This window comes from Ursus maritimus, unplaced genomic scaffold (assembly GCF_017311325.1).
Source record: "Ursus maritimus isolate PB19 unplaced genomic scaffold, ASM1731132v1 scaffold_16, whole genome shotgun sequence".
NCBI lineage: Eukaryota > Metazoa > Chordata > Mammalia > Carnivora > Ursidae > Ursus > Ursus maritimus.
In genome coordinates, this window is record NW_024424008.1 from 35204773 (window position 1) to 35230546 (window position 25774).

The window sequence follows — 25774 nt, forward strand, 5'->3', positions numbered from 1 at the left end:
TATTTTATTATATCTTTAATGTCCTTGCACTGTACTCTGTTTCATCTTATGGTAAAGAACAAGCTACATTCCACTTATGTACTGAACCTCAGTATTTCTGTAACACATAAGAGAATATTAGCAAATATTTTATTTCCTTATTAAAGGCAGTCATTGTGAACACTTGGGATTGCTGACTGAAAAGGGACCAGCTACTAGAGAAAGTGCCACACATAAAAAATTTGTGTTTGGAGAAAAGTCATCACAAAAAAAAAAAAAAAAGGAGAAGATGATGAGTACTGTTGTATCCAATCTTGTTCCTATTTTTAATTCCTCATTACTTTTTTCACCATGTCATCTTGACTCTGATTAAGGCATCCCAGAATTCACTTTTAATAAATGATAGGGAACTGTGAATTGAAGCTCACATTGAAAAATCCAATTCAGAATTCAGATTATGATTTCTCTTTATCAATAAGATAAACCATACATACTGTATGGAATGGTTGTGGGGTCCTCTCTCCCATGGCCTCCAGGATTCTGAATACATGTGATGCCTGATCTCTTCCATTGACTTACTGAACCCAGAGTAATCTGGGATGGCTTAAGTGCTAATGTGATTCAGGAGGGAAAGAAACAAATCTGGACTGGTAAGTAGGTAGACCTGGAGCCTACTACCAGATCCTGTGTCTGTCTAGCGTGTGATCTTGAAAAAGTCGCTTTACTTCTCTGGACTCCTTTTTCATCTATAAGATGACATAGCATGAAATAGTGGGGAACACTCTATTTAGAAATGAGAGGCAGTCTGAATTATTGTACTAATTCTGGTACTGAATAGCTGCTTGACTAAGACATGGAAGCCAACCAAGCATCCTGATTTTTAACTTTCTGAATCTAACACCTTCCCTGTCTTTCACAGAGGGCTGTTGTCAGAGTTTGTGAAAATAATGTTTTCAAGATAGATAAGTGAGAGTATATATGTGTAGAGAATTAATTATATAATTAGAGTTATTAATTTATTCTATTAACATTTATCTGGCCCCTTCTAATCTGTGCCAGGCATTGTAGATACAGACTTTAATAAAACATAGCTCCATCTGTTGTGGAGCAGTGGGAATAACAAATGTGTGTGTGAACAGATTTTACCTACATGTTTATATATGTATGTATAAAATGGTAATGTTGTCAGGTAAGTGTTGAGGTCTATGTAAAATGCCGTGAGGATAATTACTTATTATTTCAGCCTGAAAGGTCAGCATGGAATTAGATTTATATGGCTCAGTATTAGCATGTGTTACTCAAATTAAATTCAGAGCAATAACTCACTATGTATATAAACCGATTTCCTAAAATATTATAAAAAATTTATTCTGCAAAACTGTTGAATGTTTGTGTTGACTCCAGTCTTAGCAAGTTAAGTGCTTAGTGTTTCTTGGGGAGGCGGGGTCGGGGGGGAATCCCTTTGTTTTGAGCTGTAATTCACATACCATAAAATTCACCATTTGAAGTGTATGGTTTTTACTATATTTACAAAATTGATCAATTTTCAGAATATTTCCTTTGCCAAAAAAGAAACCCCATTCTCATTAGCAGTTCCTCCCCATTGTCGCCTTCCCCCAGCCTCTGCCAACCACTAATTTGCTTTCTGTCTGTACAGATTTGCCTGTTCTGGACATTCCACATAAATGGAAGCGTACAATATGTGTTCTTTTGTGGGTGGCTGCTTTCATTTATCAAAACATTTTCAGGGTTCATCCATATTGTAGCATGTCAGTTTTTCATTACTTTTTACAGCTACATAATAGTACGTTGTGTGGATAATACTACATTTTGTATGTTCATTCATCAGTTGATGGACTTTTGGGTCGTTTCCATCTTTCGGCTATTATGAATGATGCTGCTATGAACATTCTTGTGCAAGTTTTGTATGTAAATATATTCATTCCTTTTGGGTATATTCCTAGGAGTGGAACTGCTGGGTCATATGGTAACTCTATGTTTACTATTTTGAGTAACTACCAAACTTTTTCCAGAGTGGGCATACTGTATGTTTTTCACATTTACACACTAGCATGTGTAATAATTCTTATTTCTCCACATCCTTACCAACAGTAGTCATGTCTATTCTTTTTATTGTAGCCATCCTAGTGGATGTGAAGTGGTATCTATCTCACTGTGGTTTTGATTTATATTTCCCTAATGACTGACAATGTTAAACAAATTTTCTTGTGTTTATTGGCCATTTATATGTCTTCTTTGGAGAAATGTCTATTTGGGTTCTTTGCCCATTTTTTAAAATGGGTTATTTTTCTTTATTTTTGATTTGAAAGAGCTTTTTATGTATTCTGGATCCAAATTCCTTATCAGATATATGATTTGCAAATATTTATTTTCTTATTCTGGGGGTTTATTTTTTCACTTTCTTGATGGTGTTCTTTGAAGCATAAAACATTTTAGCCTTGGTAAAGTCTAGCTCTCCACTTTTTCTTTTTTTCACTTGTGCTTTTGGTGTCACAGCTAAGAAACCACTGCCTAATTTTTCACAAAGATGTGCTTTTATGTTTTCCTTTCAGAGTTTTATAATTTTAGCTCTTATGTTTTGGTCTTTGATCAATTTTTAGTTAATTCTTGCATATGGTGTGATGTAGGGGTCCAACTTTTGCATGTGAATATCCAGTTTGACATAGCACCATTTGTTTAAAAGACTTCTTTTCTCTTTTGAATGCTCTTGGCACCCTTGTCAAAAGTCAACTGACCATAGACATATGGGCTTATTCTGTACTTTGAGTTCTATTTCACTGACATTCCATTGTCTATCTTTATGAGGCAATACCACACTGTGTTAATTACTGGTGCTTTGAAGTAATTTTGAAATCAGGAAGTATAGCTTCTGCATCCTTTTTCTTGCTTTTCTAGGTAAATTTGGTTATTCTGTGTCTCTTATATTTCCATATGAATTTTAGGATCATCTGTCAATTTCTGAAAAAAAAAAAAGCCAACTTGGATTTTGGTAAGGATCTGTAGAACTCTTTGGGGAGTAATGCCATCTTAATAATATTTAGCCCTTCAGCCATGGGATGCCTTTCGATTTATTTAGATCTTCTTCAATTTGTTTCAGTAATATTTTTTCAGTTTTCAGTGTATAATTCTTGCTTTTTAAGTTGATTCCTAAATATTTTATCCTTTTAATGCTATAATAAATTCCAGTAGTTTTAGTTTCATTTTCTAATTGTCCATTGCTAGTTTTTACAATGATATTTGATGTTTTGACCTTGTGTCCTGCAACCTTGCTAAATTTGTTACTAGTTCTAAGTGTGTGTGTGTGTGTGTGTGTGTGTGTGTGTGTTTGTATGTGTATTCCTTAGGATTTTCTATGTATAAGCTCATACCATCTGTGAACAGAGAGAGTTTTATTTCTTTCTTTTCCATCTGGATGCCTTTTCTGTCTTTTCTTTGCCTACTTTCCCTGGCGAGGACCTCTAGTACAATGTTGAAAAGAATTGGAGAGAGCGGACATCCTTGTCTTTCTTCTGTACTTAGTTTTCAGTCTTTCACCATTGAATGCAATGTTAGCTGTGTGTTTTTTCAGGATGACTTTTATCAGTGTGATGAAGTTTCCTTCTCTTCTGAGTTTGTTGAGTGTTTTTATTATGAAAGGATATTAGATTTTGCAAATTCATTTTCCTCATCTGTGGAGACAATCATGTGATCTTTGTCCTTTATTGTATTGCTAAGGTATATTAGTTACATTGATTGATTATGTTTCATTCCTGGGGTAAATCCCAGGCATGGTATATAATCCATTTTGTATCTTGCTAGATTTGACTTGTTGATATTTTGTTGAAGATTTAATGTATATATTCACAAGGGATTTTGGTCTGTTGTTTTCTTTTCTTGAGATGTTTTTATCTGGGTTGCTCTCAGGGTAATACTGCTTAATAGAATGAGGTGGGAAGTGTTTTCTTCTGTTTTTTAAAAGAGTTTATGAAGAATTGATGTTCATTTTTGTTTTAGCATTTCGTGGAATTCTCCAATAAAGCCCTGTGGTCCTGGGCTTTTGTGCATATGTGGGAAGGTGTTTGTTTTGTTTTGTTTTAAGGTCTTTTTGTATGTGTGTGTGTGGGAAGGTTTTTGACTACTTGTTAAAAGTATATTCAAACTGTTTCTTCTTGAGTCAGTTCCATAGTTTTTATCTTTGTAGAAATTTGTCCATTTCATCTAGATTACTTAATGTAACATAAAATTGTTCATAGTATTTCTTTGCAAATCCTTTTTATTTCTGTAATGGCAGTAGTAATGTTCTCTCCTTTCCTGATTTTAAAAATTTAAATCTTCTTTTTTTCTAGCTAAAAGTTTATTAATTTTATTTATCTTTTTCAAGTAACCTACTTTTACTTTCATTGATTTTTTTCTATTGTTTTCCATTCTCTATTTCATTTCATAATGTATTTCCTTATACATCAGCAGCACTCAGAGTGTAGTTGGGGATCCCTTAGCCTCCTTCAGCAGGTCATTGAAGTTAATATTGTTTTCATAATAATATCAAGACTCTGCACTCTGAAGCATTCTGATTTTGAAGGAGAGATGAGAATCCACTGTTTTTTATTTAGCCAGACATTAAAGAGTTTGCAAAGATGTAGAACAGTGCCATCTTGTCACTAAATGTTTTTTAGGGGGAAATATAGTTTTTATTTAAAAATGTACCATTTATGGTGACACATTTTCCTATTTTAAAATGAATTATTAAATCATTTTACTAGAGATTTTTACCAAAAAAGCCCTTAGGAGTCTTCAGAGAGTTTTAATAGTGTAAAGGGGCCTATGATCAAAAAGTTTTAAAGTTCTGTTACATATTATTTAGTGTTTTTTTTTATTGTGATTAAATATTCCTTTTTTGTAGCTAAACAAAGTGGAAAAGCTAAATAATTCATTCAGAATTTTAGACACAGGAGTCAGGATTAAAAACCGACTTTTAGGGGTGCCTGGGTGGCACAGTCGTTAAGCGTCTGCCTTCGGCTCAGGGCGTGATCCCGGTGTTCTGGGATCGAGCCCCACATCAGGCTCCTCCGCTATGAGCCTGCTTCTTCCTCTCCCGCTCCCCCTGCTTGTGTTCCCTCTCTCGCTGGCTGTCTTTATCTCTGTCAAATAAATAAATAAAATCTTAAAAAAAAAAAAACGACTTTTAATATTCCAGAATTTATGCCCTTCTAAAATTATACTATTCTGCCCTTTGCATTATGGTGAATACCTAATTATTTGACTTTTCTTCTTTTTCTACGTTATTTTGTACTCAATTTCTTGGGATTTAAAACAAGCTAATTAGGCAATTTTTTAGAGTATTTTCTCAGTACTCTGTGGTGAGATGTTAGATACTGTTTTCTCAGACCATAACGATTCTTTGACATTTCCTCAACAGTGAGATGTGTCATGGCAATGCTGAAAAAGAGAATCAGGGATGAGAAGACCAATGTCAGGAAGTCTGCACTGCAGGTGTGAGTTTTTTCTAGATATCCTTGAATGTGCCTTCTTTTTAACACTAAAAAGTTGGAAATATTTTGTAAAAACCCCAGCCATAGTCATTATTTAACTTCTTTTTCACTTAACATTTGTTCCTTTTGATCTTGTTGTATATATATATATATATATATTACAGAGATGAACTAAAGGTTTGTTTGTTTTTAAGCTGGGATGTTGACTTTTTAAGAATCTTATTTTTATATCCTTAACTTCTTTTTTTAGATTAGGGATTCTTAATCTGGGGATCATGGATGAATTTTGATAGGGTGCATGTAACCCCTGAATTTGTTTGTAAATACTTGTTTATGTAAAATGTATGTCAAATTTTCTCCAGAGAGAGGCCTTAGCTTTCATCAGATTCTGAAAAGATGGGATATTACTCGGTGGAGGGATGGATCTGTGACCTCAAAAGTGTTAAGAACCACAGATTTAAGTCTTATTTTTGTCTACAGTGTGTCTTTTTACTATGAATAAGTCATCAATTCATATTACATATGTTCCTTCTAGGTATTAGTGAGTATTCTGAAACACTGCAACATCTCAGGTATGAAAGAAGAGCTGTCACTTCTGCAGGACCAATGTCGGGACCCTGCAGTATCTGTCCGAAAGCAGGCCTTACAGTCTCTTACTGAACTTCTTATGGTGAGAAACAGTGGATTTTTACATTAAAAATAATTCAGCATAAACAATTACCTCTTGTTAAATATTAAGTTGACTATTGGAAATTCTACTAAGTCTATTATAGGATTATGCAGTGTAAGAGAAGAGGTATTTCAATTACATATAATAGATTATGTCTCATTAATATAATTATGAACTAATGCTAGAGAATGCTAGTGATTAGCCTTTTCTTGACTTCAGCTTAAATCTCACATAGAAATATGAATTTTAAAATGAATTTGGTTAGGTCAGAGGCCTAGATTAATTTTTGCACATTAAGACCTGTTAGATGATACAGCCAAAAGAACAGATACACTAACGTGATATGTAATTTACTTCTGCCAAATAATTAGCTTTTGAAGAATCTTAAAAGCATGTTTATTTCTTTACTTCATGATAGAAGCAATAAGTAATGCATACTTTGACTTCCGCTGTGAGCATCTATTCTAATTGCTTCTTGGGATAAATATTTATCTTTTGCTCTTGATCTTGAATTAACCAAAATGTGCTGATTTACTACTAATAATACAGTAATGACTTCCTAAGTTTAAAATTTCAGTATGCACTGATACACGGTAATTGGAGATTGAACTTTGTTTTAACATATATTTCAAATGTTGATTTCTTTTTTTTTCATTTTCGATGGTTTATTTGTGTGTGTGACTGTTTTTAACCTGACTCAAAGTATCAACCACAGCCTCACTGACTTGTATTTAGACTTCTGGTAGTGTCAGACTTCTTTATGACTTCATGATGTTTAATTCCTCAGGCCCAGCCTGAATGTGTCCAGATGCAGAAAGCCTGGCTGACAGGGATCATCCCAGCTGTGATGGACTGTGAGAGCACAGTGCAGGAAAAGGCTCTGGAATGCCTTGACCAGCTCCTGTTACAGAACATTAAGCATTACAATAAATTCCATAATGGAGACAATAGCCAGGTATTGGCTTGGGCACTTCTTACTCTCCTTAGTACAGAAAACCAGGAACTGAGGTATGTTAATTGTGTGACTTCTTTTCCATATAGAAAGCCATAGAAGTTTTTTATTAAAATTTCTGTATTGATCTTGGAAAATTAGCTTTCCAAATTACTTAACATATATGAAGACTCAATTTTTGGTCTTTTTTTTTCTTGACGCAATTCAAATTGCTTAGCATTTTTGGGGTGACAATTTTTTGTGAAGCCTTTGATTACCTCCTTTGCTTTTCTCTGAGTGTTTAAATTAATGTCTTAATATGTAGTAAAAAGCACTGATGAACATGATATATTAATAGTAACTTTCCACATACTCATTTTTATGAAAGATGATTTCCTAGTTCTTTCAAATTAAACTTTTCCTGACATCTTATTTGATTGGTTGACTTAATACCACTGCAGTATTTTTTTCCCATTTGATGATAACATTTACTGAGCATACACTATAGAGTGAATACTGTAGTGAGGGGTTAGCACCTGTTGTATTGGTAAATTTTAATCTATACTGCAGTGATCTTACAATTACCTTGTGTTTACACTACTTTGACTGACTTTTTTTTTTTTTTATAATGTAAGAAATACTTCTCTACTCTTTTACATGTAGTCATGGAGGAATTATCATACAATAGAAACATATTAGGTTTTGTATTGTAAAATTCCATTCTGTGGCCCTGGCAAATCACCAGTAAAATGGTGCTTAGCAGAGGCTGTGGAGAAGGCAATGGGAAGTTGCTGTTAAATGGGTACAAAATTTCACTGTGGTGTGATAACAAAGTCCTGGGGATGGATGATTGCACAACAGTGTGACCCCACTGAACTGTACACCTAAAAATTGTTAAAATGAAAGATTTTATTATGTATATTTACCACAAGAAAAAAAATTTATTTGCCCAAAGTTAGGAAGGAGAGTATAAAATTAGGGTGCTAAGTGTAAAAGAGTTTTGGAATAGCCATTACAGAAAATGAGCTAGGGCAGCAGTCCTCAAAGTGTGATAGATTCATGAGCTCAGACTATTTTGATCATAATATTAAGCTGTTATGTGCCGTTTTCTTTTAAAGATTTTATTTATTTATTTGAGAGAGAGAGACAGCCAGCGAGAGAGGGAACACAAGCAGGGGGAGTGGGAGAGGAAGAAGCAGGCTCCCAGCGGAGGAGCCCGATGCGGGGCTCGATCCCATAACGCCGGGATCACGCCCTGAGCTGAAGGCAGACGCTTAACGACTGAGCCACCCCGGCGCCCCTATGTGCCGTTTTCTACTTTTTTTCTTTCACAATAGAGTTTTCCGGAACTGTATGATAAAATATTGAAGCAAATTGAACACAGAAGCAGTTATAATAATCCACCTGTCTTCTGTTTAAGCCAGATCATAAAGAGATTTACAAAAAGTAAAAGTAGTGACACTATTCTCACCAACTTTATTTTGTTTCGAGAAAAATTGTTATTTTTTTGTAAAACAGTGCATTTATGTTAACATGTAATTGGCTTATTGTTATTTTTAGATTAATAGATAAATATTTTTAAATTTCTCAGTTTTAATTTCTGCACAGCAGGATATAGGCCACATAAACCAAAGCTCTTCAAGGTAGTGCATAATTTTTTGAGTTCAGAAGTGCCCAAAGATGAAAAAGTATGAGAACCACTGAGCTTGGGAATCAGTTTTTCAAAAAGGATTATTAAGAAAAGTAAGGGCTGGTGCAATAGAGTTCTATAAACATTTGTAAACAATATCTTGTGGTATGTTCTTTAATAAACAAAGTAGCTGGAACATCAGGAAGTGTTCAGGAGGAGAGAGACTTCACAGAACAGATGACTTTTGAATTTGAATCTTGAAGGCTAACAAGGAGGCAAAAGGGCATGTCCATGGGAAACAAACAGCCAGTGGGTGGGGAAACAGTGCTTGTCCGACTGTACATAAAATGAAACTGAGATGTTAAGCAGGACCCACACACTGCAGAGTTGTAACATAGTATACCAAAAAGTTTAACTTTAGATTGAAAACAGAGGGGGAGGCTGCTGATGAATTTAAAGTGGATGGGTAATATAGGATTTTATAGTTTAGGAAGTGTTAACCTTGAAAATAAAACACCCAGTCAGCAAAATGGGTTTATACAGGAATAGGATAGCTGTGACAAACCACAGGCAAGTCTGGTGATCAAAGGAGAGGAACTGTTAGTATTTAGAGAAAAGGGGGACTTTGGGAGGGGCTGCTTTGAAGGAAAGCCCATTGAAAGAAAGTGAGATTTCACGGTGGTGATGCTTTCCCAATGGCTGAGTTGTGACTCTCCATTGGCTGGGCTGTTGCCAGGCTAGGAGGAATCCTTTCTCTTGGCTGGAGTAGTAAAGTCAGCTTGTTCCTCTTGGGGATACAAGTCATAACCCTTCCTGTTGGGGAGGGTTGATGACCAGTGGTAGGCCTGAGAGCTCCCCCTGCAGGCCTCTCAGCTCCACTTTCAGTTTCACAGGCTATGTAGCAAGGGTTTGTGGTTGGTGACCAGGAGACAACCAGAATCTAAGAAAACAGGCCAGCACTGAAATGATTTAAGTTAAAGATGATGAGGGCCTGCATCAAGGAGAAGGCAGTAGAAATGAGGAGAATGAAGTATATTTAAAGATATTTAGTAAAAGTATAGAATTGATAAAGTTTTGATTTGAAGATGGAAAGAGATAAAATAAATTCACAATTTAAGTAGAAAGTGAGTTTTAGGAACAAAGAGGGAGGGCATAGAGCAGTTTGGTGATTTTTTTTTAAACTTTTTTTCTTTTTTTAGCTTAGGTTGGCTTCCTATTGATGGTGGCAAGAGCTGAATTATTCCCAGAGGTGGACTAAGTAGGAATTAACCAGGCAGCCATAATAGTGAGTGTTTCCAGACAGAAAATAGCAATGCAAAGGCTTAGAGGCCTGAAGTCTCCATGATTCTATCCAGAATAACTGGTCAATGGGATTTCCATTCACTGAGGTATGGAAAGTAGAGGCAGGGCAGATTTCTGAACAGAGGGAGGGCAGGAGTTGGAAGTCCAGTTTAAATGTCTGCACAGCAAAGGAAACAATCAACAAAACTAAAAGCCAGCCTACGGAATGGGAGAAGATATTTGCAAGTGACACATCATGTAAAGGGTTAATATCCAAAATCTATAAACAACTTATCAAGCTCAACACCCAAAAAACAAATAATCCAGTTAAGAAATTGGCAGAAGACATGAATAGACACTTTTCCAAAGAAGACATCCAGAAGGCTAACAGACACATTAAAAGATGCTCAACATCACTCATTATCAGGGAAACACAAATCAAAACCACAATGAGATACCACCTCACACCTGTCACAATAGCTAAAATTAACAAGTCAGGAGACAACAGATGTTGGCGAGGATGTGGAGAAAGGGGAACCCTCTTGCACTGTTGGTGGGAATGCAAGCTGGTGCAGCCACTCTGGAAAACATGGAGGTTCCTCAAGAAGTGAAAAATAAAACTACCGTATGACCCAGCAATTGCACTACAAGGAATTTATCCAAAGGATACAAACATACTGATTTGAGGGGCCCATGCACCACAGTGTTTATAGCACTATCAACAATAGATAAATTATGGAAAGAGCCCAGATGTCCATCAACTGAAGAATGAATAAAGAAGATGTGGGGGATGTGTGTGTGTGTGTGTGTGTAAGGGAATATTACTCGGTGATCAAAAAGAATGAAATCTTGCCATTTGCAACAATGTGGATGGAACTTAGAATGTATTATGCTAAGTGAAGCAAGTCAGAGAAAGAAATACATGATTTCACTCATATGTGGAATTTAAGAAACAAAACATGAACATGGGGGGGAAGGGAAGGAAAAATAAAATAAGATGAAAACAGGGAGGCAAACCACGAGAGACTCTTAAATATAGAGAACAAACTGAGTTTTATTGGAGGGGAGGTGAGTGGGGTGATGAGCATTAAGGACACTTGTTGTGATGAGCACTGGGTATTATATGTGAGTGATGAATCACAAAATTTTACTCCTAAAACCAGTACTACACTGTATGTTAACTAACTGGAACTTAAAAAAAAAAAAAGTGTGCTTGTGATGTTTTGTCATGTCTAAGTGGAGAGCTTTTGGTAATGAATGAGATCATCCAGGGTTCTGTTGTAGATAAGAGGACTAAGAATAGAAATTTTCAAAATCAGCCATTAGAGTGGTTTGAAGAAAAGGAATTAGTGAAGGGAAAAGAAGAGAGATCCAACAAGTAGACCACAGACCAGAGTACAAGGGCAGAGAGAGTGGTCAATAATGTCTGGCAGAGGTCATGGAAAATGGGGACTGAATATAGTCCATTGGTTTTGATGTTAGGATAGAGGTCAATGGTATTGTACAAAAGAACCAGGCTAGTATCTGTTGAGAACATTCTGACTTGATAGGGAGTGGCTGGTGATCAACAGTGGGGCTGAGGGGTAAGCTAATCGAGGGAGGCTTTTGGGGAGCTGTTCAGCTGAACAGCTGGAAGGGTGTTAGTTGTCAGAAGAGCCAAACTTGAGGTTTTAAAACTGGAAGTTCAGAGGACTTTTTTTCCCATTCTGTTCACCTCTTATAGTACACATTACTTAATATTTTGTGTGATTCTTCTTAATAAATTTTAAAGTATTTGTTAATTGTATGTATATCGTTTTTGAACCATAATCAGATATAAATTATGTTATGAGGTAACTGCAGTAAAATTCTAGATGTTTATAGATTTTTAATCAGCAGCTTATTTATTAAAACCATTAATTTATATGGATATGCTTATTATGTGAAGATGTGTTTATTTTGTTACAGTTGTCTTCTCCATGCTTTGAGAATTCCTTTTATTTTCACTTAATGAGAAAGTCTTGGTATGTGAGTGTGTGTGAGTGTGTATGTTCCTAGCGGTTTAGGAAAAATTAATTGGGGGAAGAAGTGTATTTTTCTCTTCACTTAAATATGTAACACTGCATTTATCTCATCAGTCATGTTATCTTGTTCAGTGCTGTGGGAAGAAGTCAAATAAGAAATGATATAAAACAATGACATAACACCAGCATTTTAATACACCAGAAGCATTTTTTTTTAATTTTTAGAGGGTTTGAAATATGTATTTCTGAGTGGTATTGGCAGGTCATGGCAAAGTTTAGCTCTTTTAATATCACCATATTTAAATGCTAGGATGTCATTTGTCTCCAGTCGTTCCATTGAAAAAAACAGCAATGTCTATGCTTTTTGTCACTAAAACCCTCTAAACTCTGGCTGCATTTGTTGTTGGTAACCTATCCTTTATGTTTGTACAGCAATTTTGGAGGGAATGAGGATAAGAAGGGTCTCAAATGAATTATGAAATTTTATTCTTTGCTTTAAAAATAAATACTTTATAAGGGGAGGAATAAATATATCTTCTGGATAATAAAAATTTTTTTAAAGATACCCAGTTTGATATCAAATATGTCACTAGCCAGGAACTTCTGCATAGACGTTTGATGTGCCAGAGGAGTCCTGGAGCAACAGAAGTTGGTAACCTTTCACTGAGGGCTGCTCTGAACAGTTTTGTATATTTACAGTTACAATTGTTCTTTCCCATCTTTTTTTTTTTCCAGCCGCTACTTAAATAAGGCTTTTCATATCTGGTCCAAGAAGGAGAAATTCTCATCCAGTTTTATAAACAATGTAATATCCTACACTGACACAGAACATTCTGCACCAGCCTGGATGCTGCTCTCCAAGATTGCTTGCTCATCACCCAGGCTGGACTACACCAAAATAATAGAGTCCTGGGAGAAAATCAGCAGGTTTGCATGCTTATAATGTAGTTGCTGATAGACACTGAAGATTCTTGGAAACAAAGCTCATGTCTTTAAGGAAGTGGGCTATTTCATAGCTATTCATATACATAGATCTTGTCTTTAAATTCTGGTATAAAAACAAACATGAAGGATAAGAATAAGTTTTAACCTTTCAATTTACCCCTTGTCCCAGTAATTTACGTGCCTTAATGCTCCTACAACTTGACTCCTAAACCATGCTACCCTACATTCTTCCAGTATTAACAATCCAGAGACTATTTTGTTGGCAACAGAGTTTATTTTGGCTCTATATTGATATTCCTTATGTCCTTTTCCTAGTCAACAGAATCCCAATTCAAACACCTTAGGACATATTCTGTGTGTTATTGGGCGTATTGCAAAACATCTTCCTAAGAGCACCCGGGACAAGGTGACTGGTGAGTGTCTATTGGAGAATCTTGCAAAGGCTTTGCTTCTCACTTTATATATATATTTTAAGCAGTTAAATTTGGAGGGTTTTGACTTTCTTTTTAGATGTGGTCAAGTGTAAGCTGAATGGCTTCCAGTGGTCTCTAGAGTTGATCAGCTCAGCTGTTGATACTTTGCAAAGACTCTGCAGAGCATCTGCAGAGACACCCGTGGAGGAACAGGTAGGCTACAAACTCTCGTGGATATGTTTGTCGTTTATTTGTACTTAGACACATTACTCTGTTTTGAAGTTTGAAGAGTGTTCTTTGTGGAGAACCTGCAAGAATGGGTAGTCTCCAGCAGCTAATACTACAAGGAAATACTTACGTGATAAGCAGTTGACATTCCCCGAGAAGATCTTGGCTACTAATGACACAGGGTTCCCTCAGGGAGTCACCACCCTGGTTCTAGGTACAGGTGTCCTCTAGGAAATGATTTCTGATCATTTGAGAGGTCATACTCCTGGAAAATACCTGTCCTGTTACCATAGGCTATATTACTCTATACCTCTTCTTGTATCACATCCCCAAAGCTGTCCAGAGCCTACAGCTCATGTTTTCCGTAGAGCATACACACAAATCCAAAACAGGGTTTTGCATGAGACAGAGCCATTACTTTGACTTCCTAAAAGATGTTCATATCAGTTTCTCTAATAAGTTATTTTATTACCATGCATTCTGTTTTTATCATGAAATATACTCCTAGGCAATGCTAATCATAATGAAAAATTTTAGGACTGGGGTTATTAACAATGATTCTAGAAGTCAAAAGTTAATTTAAGTAACTGCTGGAATATTTTTAAGTTTTCCAGGATAAAAATATTTTTTGCTTCATTCAGCTACATTTCTATGCTTCCTTTTCTTATATAAGTTCCTTAAACAAAGTCCTTCCTTGATAAGTTACATCTTCTATTTGTAGTAACAGATATAATAAGAAAGTATATTATAACTTTTTTTGCTTAGGACTGAAAACAGGTTGAAATGTACTTAACTAAAAATGCCCAGCTCTTTCCATGTAAATGGTGTCTGGTGTTTTCCTGGCATGTACCTTTTGGCTCGTCTTGTGAAAGGGATACTTGCTTTGTTTGATTTTTCTAGCCGTTTATCTCTTGATCCAAGAAAAACTTTTAAATAAGGAACATTACCTAAGCAGGGAGCATATTTGAATAGCAGAAAACAGGTCAAAACAAAACAAAAAGCTCTTCACAAGGGAAAAAGATGTAGGAAAAAGTGGGGAGAAATGTATATGGCAGATTATGAAACTGTGATCCTGCATGTCTCGGTGGCACACAGCTGATCAATGGCAGAGCCATGCCTGGAACTAAGGCCTCACATTGCATTCCCAGTCTCTTTTTTCACCAACACTGGCTGGAGGAAGAGTGGCCTATAATACCGGTGGGCTTGGGGCCTTAAGAAGCCACTGGCTGCTCACTAATGGCCCACATTGTTAGCTCAGTAAGTTACATCATTGTTAGAGTCTGTGAGGAAGACAGTTATCTTCACATTTAAAAATTGAGAACTAGAAGAGAGTTACTACGACATTTGAAAAAAGGCCACGGTTGTAGCTTTGCCAACACCACTTCCCTTGGTAGTAGACAATGGACTGAGGCCCTGAGATTTTCCAGAATCTTAGGATATTTTAAATTTGTGTGACCTGGTTGTTTCCCTTAAACATACTTCTCTTTTCCTTTTCTCTGTAAGTGAACATTCTGTATTTTACTGAGAAAAAAAAATTGCCCAAAGAATAGGTGATTAGGCTCTAGCTCACCAGCACTGTATATGAAAAGACGTAGGTTTTGTGGCATTGTTGCTGTCTGTAAGCTTGGTACCAGTTAATAGTGTTTTGTGGCTATCAGTGGAAACCGTCTGTGAGATGTTGGACTGTATTAATAGAAATAGTGTCTACAATAAGTGGGGTGATGGTCCTCCTCTTTGTACTGGTGAAATGTAAGTTGGCATGTTCTAATTTAACTTGAGTGGCAACTCCTTAGAGAAATGTTGATAAAATTGAATATATCAATGGGAGAGCAATTCGGTGAGGCAGCTGCAAAATGGGTTGTATAAGGAACAGCTGAAGGACCTGGGTGTTTAGCTGGTGAAGGGAAGAATTATGTGGGATACGCTGCCTAGCTAAGTTCAAATATATGAAGGACCTTAAAATGAAAGACGAATTAGATTTATTTGGCATCACAGAGAACTGATTTGGACCAATGAGTAGAAATTGCAAGGAGACAAATATTGGCCAACTAAAGAAAAAAACATACTGAGTTCTGCCTAAAATGGAGGGACTTGTCTCAGGACACATCCTAAGTCATTGGAGGTGTCCACAGAGAAGCTAGACAACTTGACATAAGTCACTGTGTGGAGAGAACCCCAGGATTAGATGGCCATGACGGTTCTTTCCTGGATTCTTTGATTCCAAAAGTTCCAGTCCAACTCCCAGCCCAGTTCAGTTCTAGGCTCGAGGTCTCACACAAGATAACCTTTGTCTTCTTGCCAAGATAAAGCATACAGATTTCGGAAGTTCTGGTGGACAGCATCACAGCTCAGGCTGTGCAAATCTATTAAAATAAGAATAGTAATTCTATAAAAAGTAGTAAAGACAATCATTTTGAAACACTTTAGGCCAAGTAAAACTAAAAAACGTTTGGATCACACTGATAGTTTGCCGCAGTGTGGTAAACATTGAGCACCATTTTGTGGTAGTGCTGCTGGGCCCTGGGGTGATGGTTAAAACAGAGTCCCTTCCTCAGGCACCCACAGCATAGTAGGATAGATGCACATGGAAACAGGTGATTTCAACGTAATATAATTATTCCTGGGATGCCTGGGTGGCTCAGTTGGTTGAGCTTCCCAACTTTTGATTTAGGCTCAGGTCGTGATTGTGGGATTGAGCCCCAGGTCGGGCTCTGCACTCAGTGTGGAGTCTGCTCCTCCCTCTCTCTCTCTTTCTCCCCCCCCCCGCCCCCACTTGCTCTCTCTCAAATAAATCTTTAAAAATAATAATAATAATAATATAATCATTCCTAAAATAGAAATGTGCACAGGAGAACATGGAAGTCTTAGAGTGGAGCCACTTAGCTCAACCTGGGTGTTTTGGACTGGCCTCCTAGAGAAAATGTAGTCAAAGAGCTGTAGAATGTGACTGAGCTCTCAGCTGGCATGAAGTGTTGTATACTAGAGATGGTGACCACTTGAGTTTATTTTAACTAACAAGAGGCTGAAAACTTGTCTTTAATGAATACATTTCAAAATGATAACTGTTCTTTTTTATTCTATGTCTTTTCAAAGTTTATTGGTTGCTCTAGTAGTTAATTCGCCATCTACATGTGCTAGAAGAATTGTGATGTTTCCTCTATTGATGTAGGAGCACCACTGTTTATAGATCTCTTATCAGGTCACTAGATCTTCCCACATATTTGCTTTTTACTCTTTAAGGGCACATGGAGAAAGAAAGGGGTGTGTGTGTATATACTGTATGTATATACTGTTCTTTGTGAATTCTGCTTAGTTCTTCTAGCCAGATTGCTGAAAGAGCAGAGATTCGAAAGCATGATGGCTAGGGCTTCTCATGGCTTATCGTTTATGCCTTTGAGACAGTAAAGTTTCTTCAGAGAAAGTTGTCTTATGGATAGTCTTGTAGATGTATGGCGTCCTTCAGAGATTACCTTTGACTTGCCACAGGAATTACTGAAGCAGGTGTGTGGGGATGTCCTCTCCACCTGTGTGCAGTCCCTCTCCGAAATAGTTCTGAAGCAAAGTGGACCCGGGAATATGGATGAAGACCTGTTTGTAAGTAATTACTTTTCTCAAACATGCCTTTCCTTTATATCGGTTGGGATTTTTTAATGATGACTTTCTAATGTGCATTTCTTACGCTATTAGCAAGAAAAGGATTTTCCTAGCCTAGAGCTTATTTTTTTTTTAGAAGAATTTTTGTGTTGGTGTCCTATTCATTTTTCTGTCACGTACATATTATCTGGGGGAAAAACTTGATGGGATATGCTTCATCCAGTTAACCTATGAGGTACCTGATCCCATAGGGAAAACACAGTATGTATCGTGAAATAATAAGGTAAGAAAGTAATAAAGGGAGTATGCCCCTTGTTCTTTTGGCTTGTCTGATGTGTTTTTAAATTATAATGTGTCTGCTAAGCTGTTCGAATATCAGACTGTAGAACTAGGGAATAGTGCTTAGTAGTTCTGAAGCCATGTCTATGATACAGTGAAATTATTTGAAAATTGAAAATACAAATAACCTTGAAGCAGCAAGACTGTATGACATGGCACCCTGCTTTAGAAATTGTGTCGGTGCAATTGATGCCTGTGGGCCAGTAAATGTAGAGCCAGTTTCCTGATTCGAGTGGCTGACCATCAACAAAACATGGGGTAGTAATTCTGACTCCAACATCTGACACTCGGTAAAGAAAACTTTTTGATGCCCTTCAGTAGAGGCCATCATTGCACCAGAATTGGCTATTTTTCTCATCTATTTGAAAATTAGTAGAGCACGTTTCCTCTGTGTTCTGCTTTGCCAACTTACACTTGTACCCAGAGTCTGAGGACCATGTTTAGATTTGTGAGAAGAGACCATTTGTGCTGAGGCATTAATAGGCACACTTTAGTAATAAAAATATCAGTAGGGATCCAGACTTTTCAGTTCAGAGGGCTGTGATGTGTAAGATGGTCCTGTCCCAGGGTTTCTAGAGGCTCTCTTGCCTCTAATTTGTCAGAGCGGTCACTGCCCAAACTAAGAAAAATGCTTATGCTGACCAATGAATTTTTCCCTCTAAAATTTTTTTTTCAACTATTAAATATGTCACCAGAATCTTCCCTTCAGTCAAAATATATATGGCGACATTTTGCCTTGTATAATATTGTTTACTTCACTCTTCTTTAAATAGAACGTAAATTGTCCTTTAATCACTAACACACATATGTTCAGGATTTTTTAAATATACATATTCTTGATTTCGGCTCAGGTCATGAGATCGAGCCCCACGTTGGGCTCTGCACTGGGCAGAGCCTGCTTAAGATTCTCTCTCTCCCTCTGCCCCTCCCCCCTCTTGCACACACTCTCTCTAAAATAAGTAAGTAAATCTTGCAAAAATAAAATAAGCCTTTTACATTTTACTATTTAGCCTCACCCTTGCATTTTTAGGATAAGGAAAAAACGGTGTTATTAACTATCAAGTTGAATGTTCTTCATAAACACACAGTAGTGGCAGCTATGAGGAAGATGGTAGTTATGTTTTTGATAGGAGTCTAAATAGTAAACCAATCAGGAAGACAGTTTGGAAATATGTTTTAAAATGTAAAACAGTTTTATGCCCTTTAACTCTGGATTACTTCTAAGGAAGTAAAACAATGTTTAAAGGTACAAAGGTGTTCTTCACAAGAAATGCAAACAATAGCAAAGGATTACAAACATTGTAAATAAATGTTCACTAATAGTGAAGTAAATTATGATGACATCAATAGTTTTTAACATACTTATGTAGTCACTAAATATATTTACTATATATAGTGACAAAAAAGGTTAGGTGAATTTTACCATGTAGTGACTGGTTTTTTACAGTGGCCATGTGTTTTTATGGAAAAAAAATAGTTCTTTTAATTTGGGGCACAAAAAAAAATATTGACATGTCTTTAGCTGGAGTTAATTTTTCTTTTGCCTTATTTTTACTGCAAAACCAATTCTTTTTGCAGGTGAAGTACATTTTTACCTTAGGAGATATAGCCCAGCTTTGTCCAGCCAGAGTGGAGAAGCGAGCATTCCTTCTGATTCAGTCCATTGTAGCTTCTTCTGTTGATGCGGATCATCGTAAGACACTTGAAATTATCCTCCTCACATGCTGTCTTAAGGCGGGGTTAGCCCCTGAGATACTGTAAATAAGCACTCTTTTCCTTCCTTGTAGCAACATCATCTCAAGGTAGCAGTGAAGCCCCAGTCTTTCAGCCGCTCTCCCAAGTCAGAGGCTGTGTCATGCCTTCCGTGATTAGAGCACACGCCATCATTACCTTGGGTAAGCAAGAATAACATGAAGAAAGTATTGCTTATACCATCTAGTTCCATAGGTAGCTTTTTGTCTCTTATAAGCCAGCCTTAGTTATGTGTTACATATGCTGAGCTCATATTTACTCTAGCTCTTATGAATTTTGGAGGGAATTCAGATAGGAGCACCCAGCTCAGAGGCATGCTGATAAAGAGAACTGATAATGAGAGCTCTCGGTTGGCAAATACCCAAGATGATCAGACTCAAGACATTGCCTGTAGGGAGCTTTTGGTTTTTATGTTAATTTATTACAATTATACCTGTTCCTGTTTTTGTGGTTTTTTTTAATACTCATAATGTGGCACCATGAAGTTTGTTTATCAAGAACTATATGCCAGGTACTACACTGATTTCTGGAAATGAAAAAATAAATTTGCAGTTCAGTTCATAAAAGGAGATAGTTTATTTGATACCTACCAGAACTGGTAGATGAGCTAATTAATTAATAAACATATTTCCCCATGGAATCAAATTGTGAGTCTCGAAAAGACTGACCTCTGTGCTATAATTTGAATTTTGTTTTAGTATGATTGTGTATTTTATGCTGGATAAAATTTATGAATATTTTTTGTGATAATGGTTATTTTTCAAAAATCTAAGAACTGTGAATAAGAGCAAAACATTTCTCCGGGCTGCAAAAAAATACAAACGGGCACCTGGGTGGCACAGTCAGTTAAGCTTCTGACTTTGGCCAGGTTGTGATCTCAGGGTCCTGGGATTGAGCCCCGTGTGGCTGAGTGGGGAGCCTGCTTGTCCCTCTGCCTGCTTGTGCTCTCTCTCTCAAATAAATAAACAAAATCTTAAAAAAAAAATACAAACAAAACTCAATAACAGCCTTCCTTCTAAGTGTGAATAAGAAATAAAATGAGGTGGTCATTCTTTCCTACTTACCTAGCTCAGATTTCAAATTCATTATTAAACTTTTTGGCTTCAATGGAGTATGTGTATAATCAAAATAAAACGTATCATCTGTTAGATTTTATTGGTCATTTTCCAGATGAGTAGATAATTCTGAAATTCAAATGTTGACTTTAAAAGGAAAGTTTTAGTCCAGTGAAGGAACATCTCTTAGTGTATGTCTCATAAAACCCTGGAGGGGTGGGGGGACATTATTTTTTAGTTATTTTGAACTTCCTTATATTTAATAATATGGGTTTGTCTGCCTTTGGTTTTTTGTGATTCTTGACATGCTGTTTTAACTTTGATCGAGTAAAACCCATAGCAAGATATATCTGGAGAAAATGTAGGCATAGGATTAGAATCAAGACACCTTAATCTCTTCTGTGACAGGCAAGCTGTGCTTACAACATGAGGATCTTGCAAAGAAGAGCATCCCGGCCCTTGTGCGAGAGCTGGAAGTGTGTGATGATGTGGCCGTTCGCAACAATGTTGTCATCGTCATGTGTGATCTTTGTATCCGGTACACTGTCATGGTGGATAAGTACATTCCCAATATCTCCGTGTGTCTGAAGGATTCACATCCATTCATCCGAAAGCAAACACTCATCTTGCTTACCAATCTTTTGCAGGTATGTCTGAGAACAGGACGTGTCATTTTTTTCCTTCCGCTATTGCTTCTGGTTTCAGGGAATATTTGAGTAGCGCAAGAAATGCGCTGCTCTGTAGTAGAATCCAAAAATAATCAGCCTTGTCTCTGGTTTAAAATACCACTCTTCTGATGTTCTGCACAGCCTTTCAAACAGATTGTTACTTCCTAATGTTTATTTTGGGTGTTTGTTCAGATATCCTGTCAACCAGTGTGAGGTTTCATTTTGTGAATCAATTCCGTGTAGAGAAGAACACACTCAGTGGACGAGTACTTCTAGTTCCAATTTGTCATTCTCCTTGACTTTGAACTAGTCAGTGTTTCTAGACATAACTTCTTCTTTTGTGAATGAGGATCATGTTTGCCCTGGCTGTCTCAGAGTTGCTTTGAGAGTCCAATGAGACATTTCAGTGTGCAAAAGAACTTACTGAACTCTACACTCTTAGTGAACAGAGCACTCAGTGTTTTTCTTGCCATCGAGAACATATGTTTAGCCTGAAGTGAGGGAGAAATAATATTTGACCTTTAATATGAAGGCATTTAACTAAGTTGTACATCTAGTCTAGTATGTTCTATGTACTTGCTTCTTTATATGGTTAGATACCTGACAAACGCACCATTGGCACTCTCCCTTTTAAGCCACGTGCTTTGAGTCATTTTCCTAATAGAGTAGGTATGATGCTGTTCTACCCAAATATCCCTCCACTTCTCTTTGTGATTAACAAATACACGTGCTTTCAAGATGGTGGGGAAGTGAGTGCTCCAGATGTGCTAATGTGCCGCAGACAGACCGAGGAGCTGACAGGTGTGATGTTAAAAGAAAGTTAGCAGTTGGTTTTATGACTGAACGTATTTGGGGTTTGTATATTAAAATTCATCCTTAAACAAGCTGGTTTCTTTTATACAGGAGGAATTTGTGAAATGGAAGGGCTCTCTGTTCTTTCGATTTGTCAGCACTCTGATAGATTCACACCCAGACATCGCCAGGTAACTCTTTCCTCACATGTCAGACAACTGAATGATTTACCTAATTTCTGGTGTATATTAGTTCTCTTTCTTTAAAATTGGTTTAGAGTTGAGTTATTTAGAATTTAGTGAGCTTTTGGCAGTTGTCAGAGAATTAGATTTTTAAGCTATATAACAAAGCTTTATTTTGCATATAAGTAAAAAAAAAAAATCCCTCATCCAGTTTGACTGTTAAATAATCTCAGCATTGACTACATTTGCTATCATTGTTGACTATCCCTAAAGGAGTAATGAAGAGCAGTATATGAGTTTGTCATGGTAAATTATATGGAATTGTAGCCATTAACTGTTGACTTAACTATGTTGATTTCTAGGCCAATAAAATGTCAATTTTGATAGAGTTCATGCTTTCTTGTAAGTGCAGAAATTGTAAGGAAGAAATTCTAGGAATTTTAAAACAATCAGTATGAAATGAGAGTACACAAATTACAAGGCTTCTTGGAAATGGGTGTTTCTTGAGAATTGGAAGGGAAGGGAATTGATTTGCCACTTGTTAATAACTATCATTCTATAATTTTTTTGAGGATTTATTTTCAGGAGGTTGAGGAATGATCTTACAGAATTTGTTAATCTAGATTATGTTGTATGAATAATTCTTTTTAAAGCAGTTCTGCAATTGGAAAATGGAATGTTGAATGCCATGGCAAAAGCTACTACAGTTGGGAAAAGGTCTTTATAGAGTTCATTAGCTATAAATAGCTTATAATAATGGGTCCCTCTGGTTCTAAATATGGTCACCAGTGATTTACTCTGAGTTCCATGGAAGAATTTCTGTTCGGTTTTCTTTGGGTATAATTTTCCAAGGAGGAATATCTTGCATAATAAACTAGTAAAAGGTTAACATTCTAATTAATGCTATCTAGAGTCAGAAATAAAAAACTAAGACTATTACTTTTTGTTTATATAACTGAGAACGGACCAAAATAATGATGTAATGCCCTTTTACCTTTACTCTGCTACCATAAGACTGGCTGTCATCCCTCTCTCCTCTCTACAATGTGTAGCCCAGAAGCAGGCATAATTAGAAGTGTTGGGAGGCTCTCAAGTGATGAGCCGGGAAGGTGAGATTGGTTATTTAACCTACACTTCTGGGTTTACTCCCTTTTCTCAGCTCCTATACATGTATGTGAACAAGAGCATTGGTCAGTATGTATGTAACATACACAGAACCTGTTATAAAGATGATCAGAGGGGCACCTGAGTGGTTCAGTTTGTTAAGCATCTGCCTTTGGCTCAGGTCATGATCTCAGGGTCCTGGGATCGAGCCCCACATTGGGCTCCCTGCTCTCAGCGGGGAGCCTGCTTCTCCCTCTCCCTCTGCTGGCTGCTACCCCTGCTTGTGCTGTCTCTTTCTCTCTGTCAAATAAGTAAATAAAATCTTTAAAAAAAAATTGATCAGAGCATGAATCAGAAAGAAATTAGAAGGATGGATAGGTATTTACACTATATAGTAAGATTATCGGTGCCTCTTGTAATATTTTGATACATCCCTTTTAAACTTTCCATTTTATCTCTATATTCTGTGTTTGTTTAAACCACATGGTTCAAATGTGGGCCCTGATTTTCAGCTTTGATAAGCTAATGATTACCTTTGTTAACTATAATTTAAATTAGTCTGTTCCCCTATTTTTAGGTCGGGCCTATATACTTGCATTAAACACATTAATTTTTCCATACACATCTGCTAATACAAGTCTTCTAAAGATACTATAGTGGCAGAGCCTGTTGCATTTATTTCTGGCCCAGGTGGAATTCCTGAAGATTCTGGCATGAGCAAATTTGAATGACATTTTTAATTGTCATATACACCCACTAATGTTCAGGGACTCCAAAATTGTATGATGTATTTTCCCCTTTGCCCACTAGGTGGTGTCCTTGTAGTACAGCAGTCATGGGGGTGATACGTAACAAGTGCGTTTGGGCTCAAGTGGGGAAATGCTGCAGAAGTGTCACAGGGCAGGGCCAGAGAGGTTCAAGGCAAGAGAATGACTAAGATAATGGTCACTGAGTTAGAAAAGAAAGTGAAGACAGAGATCGGTTGGGAGAAGAGGTAATTGAGCATCTAGAGGGGTTATTGAGGTTGTAGAACAAGTGGAATGGGAAGGGGGGTGGTCAGAAAGCTGGAAGGACAGGTGTGTGTGGTCATGAAGTGGATTATCTTATATCAGAAGTGAGTGTTGCGGGTGTAGTGACATGGTCCAGGATGGGGCTGCAGAGTAGCTCACAGAACATACATGGGAGGGTCACTTGAGTTGATGAAATTAAAAAAAATAGAAAGTTAGGGGTTAAATGAGCTCATCAGTATGGACATTGAAGATTCTCTGAGAAATTGTCTTGGTCCGTTTAAGCAGCTATAACAAAATACCGCAGACTGGGGGCGCCTGGGTGGCTCAGTCGGTTAGGCCTCTGCCTTTGGCTTGGTCGAGATCCCAGGGTCCTGGGATCAAGCCCTGCATTGGGCTCCCTACTCACCAGGAAGCCTGCTTCTCCCTCTCCCTCTGCCTGCCACTCACCCTGCTTCTGCTCTCTCTTTCTGTCGAATAAATAAAATCTTAAAAAAAAAAATACCACAGCTGAATAGCTTATAAACAACAGAAATTTCTTTCTCACAGTTTAGAAGCTAGAAGTCTGAAGCCAGGTCACCAGCATGATTGGGTTCTGGCAAAGGTCATCTTCCAGACAGCAAGCTTCTCATTGTGTCTTCACGTGGCAGAAGGGACAAGGAATCTTTCCAGGGCATCTTTTATAAAGACACTAATCTCATACACTAATCCCAAAGGCCCAGTCTCCTAATACCGTCTCCTTAGGGCTAGGTTTCCAACATAGGAATGGGGTTGGTGGGGACACAAACATGCAGACCATAGCAGTGATGTTGGTATTATTTGGAATGGGGAAAACTAGGAAGCAGTTATCAAGTACTGGGGGGGGGGGGGGGCAAAATAGATAGCCAGAGCCTCAGTAGAGGAGGCTATGTATTGTCACGTGGGTCAGGTAGAAGAATCCAGCCCTCCCTTCCCTCTTTCCTATACCTTCTCCAAGCAGCTTTTTCTTCAGAGCACTTGTGGCAACATATTTTGTGTTGTATATGTAATATCTGACTACCTACTAGAATATAAGCGTCCGGGAGGAGCAGAGATTTTGTTTTGTTGACTGCAGTATCCCTAGCACCTGAAAGAGAGCTTGAGACTAAGGAGACACCCCAATGAACATTTGGCAAAAGAATGAATGAAAATAATATGGAGGGAAAGTGTGGTCCTCATGCCTTGACTCTGGCATTTGGGAGAAGCAGCAAGTGGCCTTCCCTTTAGAGGGCTGTGGGAAATGGTGTCCCTAGAGGAAAGCCAGCCCTGATTTATGAAGTGTGGAGAGGGTAAACACTTGACTCCTCCTGGAACTGGAGTACAGAGTACGCTCACGTCAGGGGAGGTGAGACCAGGAGAGAAAAAACAGAACAGTGTAGGGATGTGATAGAGGTGATGAGGACAGGGGAACAAGGGGGCCTGGATGTGAGGTGGTAGCCAAGAATCACATGGCTATAGGAAATAACTTTCCTCGATTTTCAGATCGAATTTTGGTATAAATGGGTCTGAGATAGACCAGGTAGGACAGATCGGGAATAGGAGTCCGTGAACAGTGGCCTTTATTGAGCAGATAGATGCTTCAGAATAGCATTCGGCATGGGAAACATGAGAAAAGTCCGATTTTATGTTCCGACTGATACTGAATTTAAAAAGTGAAAGTGAAAGTAAGGCTGTTTGAAACCTGGATTTAGATT

General features: G+C 37.4%; 1 protein-coding gene across 1 annotated transcript in view; it reads left to right on the top strand.

Moving 5' to 3' along the window:
• NCAPD3 (non-SMC condensin II complex subunit D3) overlaps nt 1–25774 on the top strand; it is a 57415-nt gene that overhangs the window by 16257 nt on the left and 15384 nt on the right. Inside the window, exons 14-24 of the mRNA XM_008688327.2 lie at nt 5396–5469; nt 6004–6138; nt 6926–7146; nt 12719–12910; nt 13244–13341; nt 13439–13554; nt 17056–17163; nt 19081–19195; nt 19290–19397; nt 20718–20956; nt 21881–21960. Of these exons, the coding sequence (XP_008686549.1) occupies nt 5396–5469; nt 6004–6138; nt 6926–7146; nt 12719–12910; nt 13244–13341; nt 13439–13554; nt 17056–17163; nt 19081–19195; nt 19290–19397; nt 20718–20956; nt 21881–21960 (1486 nt within the window). The remainder of the gene's footprint in view (nt 1–5395; nt 5470–6003; nt 6139–6925; nt 7147–12718; nt 12911–13243; nt 13342–13438; nt 13555–17055; nt 17164–19080; nt 19196–19289; nt 19398–20717; nt 20957–21880; nt 21961–25774) is intronic.